We start from the raw sequence: 13720 nt of genomic DNA on the forward strand, positions 1-13720 counted from the left end.
ATGAAATTTTTGCATCCCCAATCCCTTTCCGTTACATAAAAGTGGGATTCTTTCTAGCACTAATGTGTACCTTGTGAATAAGGATCTCTAAATGTGAAGAAGGCCCACTGGTGATGGGAAGTGTTATCAAGTCATAGCCAACTTATGACGACTCTCTCATGAGGTTTTCAAGGCAAAAAATGAGAAGTGATTTGCCATTGCCTGCCTCAGTATCACAACTCAGATCGCTTACCAGGCTAACCCTGCTTAGTTTCTAAGATCAGAGTCAAGCCTTGTTAGCAATTTACAAATAAATGCTGTTCTTGTTTTGTGGATTCTCTGTCCACTCAAATGGCACAAACTGAATGTGAAAAAAGAAATGGTATCTGCCCATTCAAGTTTCCATTTTATAAGTGTTTATTATTCAGATTTGGGATTCCTTTTTCAAGGATAGTCTTCTGAAACTGAAGTATTTCCCACTCTTAGGCCTACTCTGCACTGGCCAATTAAGCCGGGTTGGGGGTACTATAAACTCTGTTTTGGATGGGAACTGCACACAGTTCCTGCTCTGAATATGACTCTAAACCACCGCTAACCCAGCCATCAGCCTCAGAGCGGATTATACGAGAATCGCTCAATGAGGCGCAGTTCACTTTTGTTTCCCCGCAGAGTACAGCTGTTCGGGGCAAGTGAATATTACGCAGCTGTCAACTTAACACAAACAGACAAATGCAGCTCGTGAGCAATTCTCATACAACCCCCTCCTTAGCTCCCATTTGCAGAGCCACCAGGGGGAAAGGGGTCACGGACATGCCTCCATGCAAAGGCACATCCGTTGTCCCTGGCAGTCACAAGCTAGCTCGCACGAAAGTGTGCAAATGGTCCCGGGGTTTCACCAGAGTCAAGTACCCCGGTGTGACCCCGCCTCCTTGGCCTGTGCAGAACAGGTCTATGTTTAAAGCAGGAGGATTTCAACCTCAACTCGTTTTTAAGTGATGTTATGATTGATACGCTGAGCCTGCTGGGGCATATTATGACAGAAAAGCAAACAATAAAACAAACTACTACCATTGAAGAAACAAGAAGAGGCAAAAGCCAGGCACTCCTCAATTGGGCTTAAACTGAAACCTTGCTAAAATTATATATTTTTAATTACCTGGTGACTTTGAAGCAGTGTGAAAACAAAAAGAAAAAATCCAAAACAAGTAAATATGTTTCTTCAGCAAAAGCTTTACTTTCAGTCTACAAGACCTAGCTACAAACTGAAGTATAACATATCAATACAGTAAAAACAAGGCACTATTTAAGTAACTATTTAATAGATCGGTTCACAGGAATTGCAGCTATTTAAGACAATCCAGAGGCTTTCGGTGTATCAAGGCATTAAAAATCAATTTCACAAACAAAGCAGAAATTTGATTAATAGATCAAAGCTCAGTGCAAGTCAGTAAAGTTCAATTGTTCACATGTTTGATGAGTATTTAATGGTTGTTTGCCCTTTTCACTTTCATTACCAATAGCAGTAACATCCAGTTATAAACAAAATGACCTGAACTTCAGAATGTAGTCACTTTCAAGGCCATATGGATATTGATTTCAAAGTAAAATGCTAAGAGGACTGGGATTGGTGTTCCAAGTCATACACAAACTTAACATTTAAAAAAGCATGAAAAATATTAGCAAGCGGCATTTATTTCATTTTGATCATTCTATCTAGCTTTGGATCATTTATACAAGCTTTTCTTGTGACAATAATTCCCTTGAAATACTTCTTGCTTAAATACCAAAACTACAACAGTGCTAGGGTATTAAATATCAAACCCAAGGTAGTGCTAAGGTAGTACTCTAGGGGATGTTCACATACCGCAAGAACACCTTGCAAGTACATGATTCCCTGATTTGCAGACAATTTCACATATAACCTTTTCCCTACAAAGAAGTTTCTCATTACAAATGACAATCATGCATATTTCTAATTTTGCCCTGTGAATATATACCGGGAACTTGTAGCCCACTATGGCTTCCCTGAGTGTTCCACAAAAGATGCCTGTGTGATCACCACAGAAGATGGTGATTAAGTGCTGGCTTCAGGTTTTTGTGGTCATGGGCAAGATGCTCCAAACACCTCTCTCCTTGGAAGCCCCCTGCTGCCCTCATCTCTTCAATAGAGTTGTATCTTCATCTTGTTTTTGCTCTGCTCAAAGTGAACCAGTCAGCAGCAACAGCACAAGAGAGAAGCAGCAGGCATAAAGGATTACCGCATAGGTTTCCTTTGTTGGAATCTGGGCCTCAGTAGGCACTCAGTAATTCTAATTTCTGATACCAGTCCTATGTGTATATATACTACAGTATTCCCTTTTTCCCTATCATCAGAATACAGTTGTATGAAGCTGCCTTCCATGAAGACTCCAACCTAACATTAGTGCACTGAATATTTTGGAACAGTGATAATATTTACATTCAGCACTGTAATGAATTCTTCTCTTATTCGCCCATCCGTAAGTGGAGTCATCCTTTGAACAAATGTACTAAATCTAGCAATGAAACTACATTCAAGGTGTCTTACAACATATTAGAGATTTTACATAGAAATGTTACATCCTAAAAACAAATGAATGATTTTGAAAAAGCATAGTTCATCAATTTCCCTCTTTTCAAAACAATGTTGCTTTGGGCAGGTGCATAGAATAATGTTAAAGATGTCACTTTGGTGTAAGGGAAGACAGGCAGGGTTCTACAAGCTCAAGTACAAAATGTCACATCAGATCTGGACAATTCAAAGCTTTCAAGATAAAATATTTTACTTGAAAACAGCTAACAGGGTAAAGTATGATGCTTAGAGGTCCATAAACAGAACTCCAAATGTTTCTCCTTCTCTAAACATCAGCAGCACATAGAGGCCAATTTGGATTGGGACCAGAGTTTGAGGTACTGATCAAAATGGCTCCAGGAGGCTGCTATTTGTCCTGCTGAGGTACCCATATCAGCACCTGTTTCCCCAAGGCCATTTCAGATTGAGAAAACAGAACTGAGGTTTAACACCTCCTTCCCTTCAGGTCTTGATCTGAATTGGGCAGTAGGTATGGGAATCAGCATTTCCACCCCTCTTATCTTTCCTTCTCCCAAGCACTTTTCTGCCATACAGACTCCATTACTAGTATGGTATTTAAACCTGATCAGGGAAAAGATCTCTATCACCTGCTATGAGTCTGCCTACCTTTTCCCAATACATACATTCTAGCCACAATTAAGGTTGGCAGGAAAGACCAGAGTTGACCTTCAAGCAACAGGCACTTAGGTGTCTTGTTCTACCCAGTGCACGATGTGAACAGAAAATTTATACAAAAGCACAAATCTACAGTGGATCTGACCAAATAACTTTAGTCCCATATTTGGCACACCTCCCATCCCCCATGTGCTGGGCAACTTTTTATGATCTTTACATAGCAGTGATGTTTGATCCTTTTGTAATTCACCAATTTTAGTCAAAATTGCAGCCACAGGAAATATGGTGGTTAATTAGGTTATCATAGAAATGCAGAAGAGTGGCTTCAAGGGAATAGGGAGGACATCACTATTTAAGGGGGAGCCTCCAGGGAAAAGGAAAGATCAGCAAAACTGGGGCATTGGATTGATAAGGTCCTTCCACCACCCATATCACCCAACAACAACTCCCCCAACTATTTAATGTTTCCTAAGGCATGCAATCTTGCATTATCCTATTTAATGTTTCCTAAGGCATGTAATCTTGCATTCTCCAGAATTTCCACCTTCTGGTTACCAGGTCCTGGCATCACAACATTGTTCACCATTGCCCGAGCCACAGTCACTGTGGGGATGGAGAAAAAGGTGGGGTGGATGTAGGCTATTGCTCCCAAAACTTTCTGGGCTACCCACTCAGCAGGACGTGACTCTTGACGATCACACAGCAGCACCCTATAGGAAAAGAGATGTGAATCAAGAAGCAGCTTTCTTCCAGTTTTACATTTGGTACTTCTCAGTTCCACTCCAAATAAGAATGAGTACAGGAAAATAATGGGCTACAGCTATGGCCTCTTAGATGGAAGAACTGTATGGAGAAGAACAATGTAAGAACAGACAACATAGCTGTGAAGTACCAAGACATTACAGTGGAGACAGTAATAAAACACCTTTGGACACACACCCGGTTTCGAAGTTAAATGCGGTTGTATTACTTAGCCGTTTTCTTCCTTAGTTGTCGCGGCGGAAGCCTTGGTGTGCTCCGCGTCAATTCTGCAAATTTATGCTTTTTGCATAAATTTGCTATGCCGTTTGCATAGCATATCCGCAAACGGCGTAGCCTGGGTTTATGCCAGTTACAGAGTTTGCCGAACGCCACCAGACTGATTACCAGCGACTACAGCGACTACAGAGCATTTTCCAGCAACCCTAAGAACTGTGAGTTTTATGAGAACTGACACAGGAATATAATGGAGGGGATATTAGATTTTTGTTCCCAATAAGATCTAAATACCTATCCCAGACCACAAAATGGTAACTATTGCCCAGTCTAATTGACATGGCATATGAAAAGAAGACAAAGAGCTGGATTTATATCCCCCTTTCTCTCCTGCAAGGAGAGAGGCTTACAAACTCCTTCCCCCCCTAGTTAGCCCCTACCCTTATAGTTATTTCTATGTTGTCCTAGAACTGATGGCACTCAAATATCAAGCACAGTGACCACAGATGGAGAGAAAGTGGCCCAGCAAGAGCACTTAGATGAAGTGTTGAATTTGGACTAGGAAGATCAAGATTCTGTTCTAATCTAGTTGACCATCAGACTAACTTGAGTGGCCCATAGTCACTTTCTTTCATCCATACCTTGCATATCACAATGAAGGCCACTTTGAGCACTACAGAAGAAGTGTAGGATAGGTAGACAAATGTACAGACAGATTAAAGTAGCACACACATACGTCCTTTGGGGTGATTAAACTGTCTGGGTGTGTGTTCACTATGACTATTTTATTTAGATTTACCCCTTTAAATATAAATCACTAGAAAAGTGTTTTTTTTAAGTGAGACACAGTTATATAGTAATTACTGTGGGACTACTAGGATCTGGGAGACCACAGTTCATATTCCTGTTCTGCCATGAAGTTTGTGAAAGAATCTTGGTTAGCTTACTCTCTCTCAGACTAACCTACTACACAGGATGTTGTGAGGACAAAATGGAGGAAGAACAATGTGTACAGCTCTGAGCTCCTTGAAGGAAGGATAAAAATACATTATAATGGAAAGTGCCACCAAGTTGCTGCTGACTTATGGAGATAACAGGGGGCAAGAAATGAACAGATGAACAGAGTCACTGCCTTCTTCTGCATTGCAACCATGGACTTCCTTAGTGGTTTAACCAAGGCTGACCCTGACATCTCCCTCTGAGATGTGATGAGATGGGGCTACCATGGGCTACCCAAGTTAGGGCATAAAAACTAACAGGTAAGTAAAAATATCTAACTCTTACTATTCCAACTTTGCTGAACTTAAATATAGAAATACTTAAAGAAAATTCACCTTCTGTAAGTGAACTTGCATAACATGCTTCTGGAGATCAAGTTGGGCCCCTTCCACACATGTAGAAAAATGCACTTTCAATCCACTTTCACAATTGTTTGCAAATGGATTTTGCTACTTCGAACAGTAAAATCCACTTTCAAGTAAACTGAAAGTGCATTATTCTGCATGTGCGGAAGGGGCCTTTGAGATGGCTCCCTCAGAGTAGGCTGTCAGAATGCTTCAATCAGCAAGCTCGTAAGATACAGTCATTTTATTTTACTGTATGATGAGAAGTTTCATATGCAATACAGATTTCCAACGAATCAATGCACAGAAGCATTTTTACACAACAAGCATGACGATCCCAATGACCAACTGCTGAACGTTCCAGAAGGATAAATGCTCAGCAACTGGCCCTTATGCTGCGGTCATGAAGGGCCGTCACCCATCCACCCCCGCATACACATTTGTTAATACTTACGCTGGTCTAAATATGGAGCAGCGGTCAAACCCAGCTGCTTGGACCCTGGACTCTGCTTCACCCTGTGGAGAACACAGCAAACCAAAAACAAGGTGTCACCTCTTAAACATACTCAGTGCAAATGTCATTTGGTTCCACATTAAAACATTACAAGCTATGAGCAGTGAGCTAACCTATAAATTCATTGGGGCTAAAGTCGTCCCCTGGAACAATCTCCCTCAGGAGAATGAATGGTACTGCAGACTGATACAAATATCAGGAAACTGACCATGTACACAAGATGAGACAACAGCAGCTACTGATGGTAAAGGATACTGATTGTAGCATAATAAACCAAACAGGTGACTGGTGAAAGTTTTGAAGGCATGACAATGCTAGTCAAGACCTTCTGAGTGGGTCTTCAAAACTGTTTTAGTGAGGATACTGACCCCACTCCTATTTCATTACTCAGGCCCCTTCCGCACGTGCAGAATAATGCACTTTCAATCCACTTTCACAATTGTTTGCAAGTGCATTTTGCTATTCTGCACAGTAAAATCCAGCTGCAAAGTACATTGAAAGTGGATTGAAAGTGCATTATTCTGCATGTGCAGAAGGGGCCATAGTCCCGAATACGAAGAGCTGGTGCTGGCTTGGTTTCTATACATTCTGCTAAAATTCCATGTGGCAGTTATACAAACAGGAGGAACTTGGGTACGTAGGGACAGAATGGTAAGCAAGGTAGAAACCAGACATTTCTCTTGCCCACTATTTGATGTCAAAAACCCCTGACCAAATCTCATCCCTCAAACATACCTTAACTCGAAGGTAAAAGAAAGAGCTGGAGGCATCTGCACCCTTAGCTGACTGTAAGATAAAATGATGGCATCCGCCAGCTTTGGCTAATTCTGCTGAATGCTGAACATAATCAAGGTCAACTCGTTGAAACCCAGCCTGGACAGGAGGAGTGAGTGAAATGTATTTATTTGGACTGGAAAGAAATCCTCATGAGATACTGACCCTCAGAACAATCAGGGACCCACTACAGACAAAGCTATGAATGGAAGGTTCTGTCTTCCTCTTCATCTTGAAGAATGAGTTGTTTAACATTGACATTTTGACCTAACGAAAGGTCTGCGTATTAAGGCTCTATTGTTGTTCATTGATGAGATATTCACCTACGTTTTATATCTTTGCAGGAAAGGAGACTAGTCATGTCACTCTGCATATACTTAAGAAGTAATATGTATTTCTTTCGTTTTTGCTTCTAAAAATAAATACAGAATGTGCAAAGATTTATTACATTTAATAAATGCAAATACTGCAATTGTTGGTACAATACTTTCCAAATAGCTGAGGAGAAGATAGCTATTGTTGAATAAACACATTGTTGTTTACTTTCTTTGTTAACTGGGCATATAAAATTCAACTTTATAGTTATTTATGTAGAAGGCCCTCCTATTGATCTATAAGGTCTTTTGACCTAATGAAGACATGAGGTTGGCCTCAAACTGTTCTCTTTCCCCATTTGCTGTTATGTAAACAGTGGTGGGCAATTGGCTGTAAGGCTGGGGGCAATATAGGACTGAAGGGGAACATTTAGACCAGACCATGTCTTCTTGAGATTTTAATGGGCTCTCCAAAAAAGGTTTGGAAAGAATGAGCCCATTCTAAATCAAATCTGGGGGTTTTAGGATTTCAATCTGTTTACTGGATTATTCCAATTTTGGTTCACAACAACACAGTGAGGTAGGTTAGGGAAGTATTGACTGGCTGAAAGACAGCAAGTGGGGATTTGAAGCCATGTCCCATCAGTACAGTGGGTTGGCTACAGGTCCCATCAGTACAGGGATCCACCTGTGCAAGGACTGTGGATCTTCGATGCTTTCCCCTTCCTAAAGCAGTCCTTTCTGACCCTGGGAAGCTCAGTTTCCTGAGTCATGGGACATGTATGGCCTGATAGCGGAACTGTACAGAGCTCAACAGATGAAATGGTAAAAAAGGAGCAGTTCCCCCCATACTTTCACCTCCTCCTATTGTGGCTATTATTCCACATGTGTCCCATGATTCTGAAAACCATGTTTCCCCAGGGTTGGAAAAGACAGCTGCAAGAAGGGAAATGTTTGAAATATCTGTGACTATCAGTAGATTGCTGGATCCAGTCACTGGTTGTCATTATGTAGTACAGTTTATAACACAATATGTTGTCTTAAACATGTTATGACCTACTGTGAACACTTGTGGATTGAGTGCCAAGAAAATCAGGAGTGTGCAGAAATACCCTCAGACCTAATGGGAAGGAAAGCAGTCCTTCTGTCCACCCTGGCCCATTCCCCTAAAATGGCCATATTCTATGCATTTCCTGGTTCCCCCAGCCCCTCCACCTTTCTTTGCTTCTCTTGCATATCCTACTTCCCAGTTAGGCTGAATTCCTCACCGTTCCAGCTTTGGCTTTGGTTGTTCCCAGGCAGCAGAATCCAACGTCATGGCCTTGGAAAGCAGCAGCAAACTCATCCAGTTTCTCAAAGTCAACAATTTCTTGCCTCTGGAAGATGGGACACAAGGTGTGCCAGAGAAGAAACAATTAAAAACTTAGTTAAAGAGAGGACAGAATGTGCCTGCCTGTGAGACCCACCCTCAAACTGATCTAAAGGCTTCACTCATTGTGGGATCCAAGAAGTCAGGCAGAAAAAACACTGTTACCTACAGGTGTTATTTGGCACCCCAAGGGCAGGTAATTATGTGGTTCCCCAAACCACCATGAGCAAGCTTTCACTTGCTCTCCTCCTGAAGAATCAAGATGACTCTGTTCAGCTGCCAGCAGCCTCCTCTATATGCAAGGAATATTTTCTGCCAAAAAGATTCACATACCATAGAAAGGCTCCTTCCCTCAAGATTACAATCAGGATATGTCTCTATTTACTGAAAGCAGACAAGCCTTTAGTTTAGTAGAGATTTATAAGACAATTGTAACATTATAGGGATGTTAGAACCACTCTAATTAGTTGTAGAATTACTTATAGAACCACTCTACTTATAGAAGTATGTTCAGGGAAGTTTCTGAAGTTTACACAGCTGTTTGGAGACAACTGAAACACTGCCTGGTTTAATAGCAGGAATAGAAGCCTGATCTATCTCTCTCCTGTTGAAAACGAACGGCCCTCATTTTCCTTGCTCTAGTAGCAAAACTTGTTAAATAATAGTACAGTTATCTTCAACATCATGACTTTCCCCATAGAGTAAGAAATTAAATGGGAATTTGGGGGGAGTTTTGCAGAAGTCGCAGTTGACATGTGAAGGCAAGCAGATGACACAAAAAAGTTTGGAAACTGAAAAATGCATGGCATGTATATATAGTACTGTATAATATCAATATATTTTGTCTTTTAATACCATAAATACACAACTTCTTTTTTTAAAGTTAAAATAAAAGAAAAATAAATTCAGACTTCTTCTCTGGTGCAAAGGCAGGGCTGAAACGTTTATGTGGATTTCCAGATCGCAGGGGGCACCATGCCCCTTACCCCAGTAATCCAGAGGGTATAACTGCACATTCAATTGAAAGAATTTTGCCCAAACCAATAACATCGGCCCCTTCCGCACACGCAAAATAATGTGTTTTCAAACCACTTTCACAACTGTTTGCAAGTGGATTTTGCCATTCCACACAGCTTCAAAGAGCACTGAAAGCAGTTTGAAAGCGCATTATTCTGTATGTGCGGAATGAGCCATCCTGTCACAAATAAGAAAATGACATTGTCAACAATTCTTCTTAAAAGCAAAAACAGCCTGTAAAGGATAGATCATTTGCCTAACATCAGTCACACTAGTCAGTGCAGTCTCTTTCCTAGTAGTGTGCTCCTACAAACAATCAAACTGCAACATAGCATAGACTGAATCTGGCACACATTTTAACAAAGCCAGTTCCCATCCAGACCTGCGTATTGGTAGAAGTGCAGATTATGCCCTTGAACTCAGGGCAAGTGGTATTGCTATGTGAATCTAAGCCGAAATCACAGTTGGCAAAATCTCCACCTGCATGGTTGCCAAGTTCCTTTTAAAAAAAACAACCAAGCCATATCTCTCTTCACAAGAATCAGTTGTTGGCACAACTCTCTTACCACATTGCTGTAGTGTGGCCCTTCCAAATCCAGCTTTCTCCGGCCAATGAGTGTCACCTTGGAGAACAGTTGCTGCCTCAAGACTTCAGCCAGCAGCTCCTTTCCGGTCTCACCTGAGGCGCCCAAGATGAAGCATGCTTGGTTTTTTCCCCGGAAAGACTCCTGGAGGTTCTTCAGTTCTTCTGGTGTGGGGACAGACATCCTGAGTGGGGGCTGGAAGGGAGAGATGGAACAAGAGTCTTGTCACAAGACAACAAGAAAGCCATTATCTGAGAGCCTGGCCAGATGTGAAAATGTCTGGGATAAATCCATCTAATTTCATGTCCTGAACCAGCCTAGAGGAGAAAGGGACACCTGAGGGGGAGAGATAAGAGATGTCACATGCCTGGTAGGGCTGGAGGCAGCATTTCCATTTTGTTTTAAAAGCCGCCCCACATTTTCAACAGGAACAAGAGCTGGGGGTGAAAGAGTTAATGTTTAACCTCTATGGATCAAGCCTCCCGGAAGATCCTCCCTTGCTTGTATAATAGGCAAGTTCCCAGCATGAAACCTTTTTTGCTCTTTTTGAGCACGTTTGCCAGCTCTCCCCCCCCCCTTTTCCTTCTTTTCCAACCGCAGCATAAAATGACTGGATAAGGATGACCCACTAAGTGCATTTGAAGAAGCGGGTTCCACGGCATGTGGAGGATTAGGGCATATTGCGGGAGAGGGGCTCTGATTTGTTGCAAATATAAGTAAGTCATTACAGCCCGCAAGACGTTGGCACACTCTCAAGAATTACATCTCTAGACTATAATAGCATCGGACCCCGCTGAGGTCCTTTTCCTCTCCACGGTCCACCCTCAAATCTTCAGTTTTCCGGACAGGATCGAGAACTCAACCCTCCCCACATCCCGTCGGTGGCCAGGGTGGACCTGGCACGCCTGTCCCCTGCAGAAACAATCGTCTCCTCCCCAACCTGAAGTCCCCAGCTGCACTCATCCTTTCCTGCAGCTCTCATTCTCTCTCTCCCCCATCCCATCTCTCTCTCTCTCCCCCTCCCAAGCCAGACCTTGCAGCAAACCATCCCTGGATGGAGACGTTGTTGTTAGCAAGAATGGAAGTAAAAAGGACGCAGCGCGCCAGCAGAAAAAAAGCTCTAAAACTCGGGGGGGGGGGGGGAGTGTAACGATTTCTTCCTTTTTTTCTACACCAGCCCCATTGACCCCACTGATCTGCAACTACTGGGATAGCGACAGCGGAAAAGTGAATCCCCTCCTGACTCAGCAGCAGCAAAACCCCAAGGCAAGAAGACAACAAACCTTTCGTCTTCCTGTTGCTTCCAGGGGCGCATGTGCAGACTACAGACTTTCTCTGTCCCCGCTACTCGCAAGGAAAACACGCCTGCCACTTGTACTTTTAGGAATTCGTCGTAGTCGGCTTGCGGCAATAAATAGGCGAGACAGGATCTGCGCCCGCCCATGATCTGCTATTGCATTCTGAAAGCAGCCCTTTTTCACAACTGGATTTTCTAGTGTGGACCAATCTATCTGGTTGCAAATGTTTGCTGTATCTGAAACATACTTAGCTCGGTGAAACATCTGCTTGGCATGCATGCAGATGGTCCCAGGTCCAATCAGCAGCGTTTCTAGTTAAAATAGGAGCAGGCGATATGAAAGACCTCTCTAACTGAAGAATTCTGGCTAGCTGCTGACAGCCTGGACCAATGATTAAGTCCAGGATCCCAGGGATCCCTCACGTGTTTGAGCTTCTGGCAACCTTTGGAATGCTGACACAGTGTGGTGTGCGTAGCTACAAAATGGCTACTGCAAGAGGTGGAGCCAGCCATCCTTGCTTAAATAATTTTAAACATTATTTTATTTTAATATTAGATTTATAAACCGCCCTCCCTCGTAGGGCTCGGGGCGGGGAACAAGATAAAAACAATAAATCTGCAATAAAATACATAATATACAAATTACAAATATACAAATTACAGTAAATGGGAAACAATGATAATGGATGGCAACTGACCCACCATGGGTATTGTTGCTTTCTTTCAGCCACACTATAGCCACACTATTTCTTTTTTTCAACCACTCTTGAGCTAATTCTAAACAACATTCTAAAACAGTATTTTTAAAAATCTGCACAGCCAATCAAATCTCCAATGGACAAGAGGCAACTGCCCCCTCCCACTTTCTTAAAACTCCTGATAGGCATTAGAAAAGGTCTTGATGAGCCCAGAGGCACCATTTTGGGGACCCCTGCACTGTCCAGTAAATTGTGATGTAAGACTGATGGACTACCACACCAACTACTCCACTGAGGGTCATTAGCCATTTGGATTCTAAGGAGATTTTATTTTGAGATATTTTAAATGATCCTCATATATTGTAATTTTTCCAATGAAAATGTCCGGAAATGTTGTGTTTTCTGAAATGGTTGATGGAATGGTTGTTGCTATGGCTGATTCACTGATTCAATAAAGACTATCCGGTTTTGGGTGAATGTGGTGATTTGCATAGCCTCACCTTGCTATCTTCCCCCTCCCTCATACTCACCTTCCAACCATCCCCCCCATCCCAGGCCTTACCTTTCAACCCTCCCCACCAAAGCCTCACCTTGCCACCCTGCGCCACCAGAACCTTCATCTTTCTGCCCTCTGCATCTGAAGCCTCCTGTTCCAACCTCTCCCAATTTGCCACCCCAAGACTCCCATTCAATCCTCCTGCAACTCCAAGCCGTCCCATCCTCCCCCACCCCACCCCACCCCTCACCTTGTCTCCCTCCCCTCACCCCAAGCCACACCTCTCCCATCCCCAAGTCACAGACCCAGAACCTAGTAAGTGTCGTGCTCAAGAAAGGGTGGGGGCCACTAAAGTAAAGTTTCCCCTTTAGTCGTGTCTGACCCTGGGGTACCACTGCAAGCAGTGATTTTACAGGCAAGCCGTTTTTGTGGGGTAGTTTGCCATGGCTTTCCCCGGCTATTCTTTAACCCCTAACTATGAGCTAGGTACTCATTTACCGACCAAGGAATGGATGGCTGGCTGAGTTGACCATGAGCCAGCTGTCAGGATATCTGACCCACAGGGGGCTCGAACTCCTGACTGTGTGAGTGGCAGTGCAAGCATTTAACCACTAAGCCACGCGGCCACTACAGCCCCACTAAAGCCATTGTGGGGGAGATGCTTTCACTTCTATGCTTTGCTAGGGTCCATTGCATCTCCCCCACAATGGGCTTTGCTGCTAGTTTTTGCATATAATTGAATTGTTTACCTAGAGTTGTGGTTCCCAACCTTTTTTTCACTTGCGTACCCCCTGGAAACCCACTTTCACCATCATCCAGGAACAAGCCTCTCAACTATTTAATGCTTCCTAGGGCACTTATGTCTGCATTCCCCAGCACTTCCACCTTCCTGTTATCAGGTACTGGCATTACTACATTGTTCACCATTGCCCAGGCTTCAGTCACTGTGGGGCAGAGTAAAAGGTAGGAAATATGTAGGCTACTGCTTTGAGGGCTTACTTGACTATGCACTCAGTAGGACAAGACTCCTGACAATCATAGAGCAGCAGCCTATCAGAAGAGGTCGGTCAAAAATTCCTCACAGTGTTATGGAGTGACTAGATCTTAGGGAGTCTAAGTAGCATGAAAAAGCAC

General features: G+C 43.0%; 1 protein-coding gene across 5 annotated transcripts; it reads right to left on the reverse strand.

Moving 5' to 3' along the window:
• Positions 1–1189: 1189 nt before the first annotated feature.
• On the reverse strand, positions 1190–11746 carry HTATIP2 (HIV-1 Tat interactive protein 2). Of its 5 annotated transcripts, none has more exons than XM_048491139.1 (7): positions 11379–11746; positions 10078–10290; positions 8394–8501; positions 6773–6910; positions 5978–6039; positions 3708–3915; positions 1190–3668 (listed from the first exon to the last, which is right to left on the reverse strand). In XM_048491139.1, exons 2-7 carry the CDS (start codon positions 10276–10278, stop codon positions 3660–3662), a joined length of 726 nt encoding a protein of 241 aa, XP_048347096.1. In that variant the 5' UTR covers positions 10279–10290; positions 11379–11746; the 3' UTR covers positions 1190–3659. The 5 variants fall into 5 exon arrangements, with proteins under 5 accessions (XP_048347096.1, XP_048347095.1, XP_048347094.1 ...); XM_048491138.1 differs by lacking the exon at positions 11379–11746 and adding an exon at positions 11129–11355 and having other exon boundaries at positions 1190–3687; positions 3727–3915; XM_048491137.1 differs by lacking the exon at positions 11379–11746 and adding an exon at positions 11129–11354.
• Positions 11747–13720: the final 1974 nt, after the last annotated feature.

This window comes from Sphaerodactylus townsendi, linkage group LG03 (genome assembly GCF_021028975.2).
Source record: "Sphaerodactylus townsendi isolate TG3544 linkage group LG03, MPM_Stown_v2.3, whole genome shotgun sequence".
In the NCBI taxonomy this organism is placed as follows: domain Eukaryota; kingdom Metazoa; phylum Chordata; class Lepidosauria; order Squamata; family Sphaerodactylidae; genus Sphaerodactylus; species Sphaerodactylus townsendi.

Coding starts and splice junctions, on each gene's coding strand:
- HTATIP2 (XM_048491138.1), bottom strand. Junction 6,040..6,772: donor TCTTTTACCTTCGAGTTAAG/GTATGTTTGAGG, acceptor TGTTCTCCACAG/GGTGAAGCAGAGTCCAGGGT. Junction 3,688..3,726: donor GAAATTCTGGAGAATGCAAG/ATTACATGCCTT, acceptor GGATAATGCAAG/ATTGCATGCCTTAGGAAACA.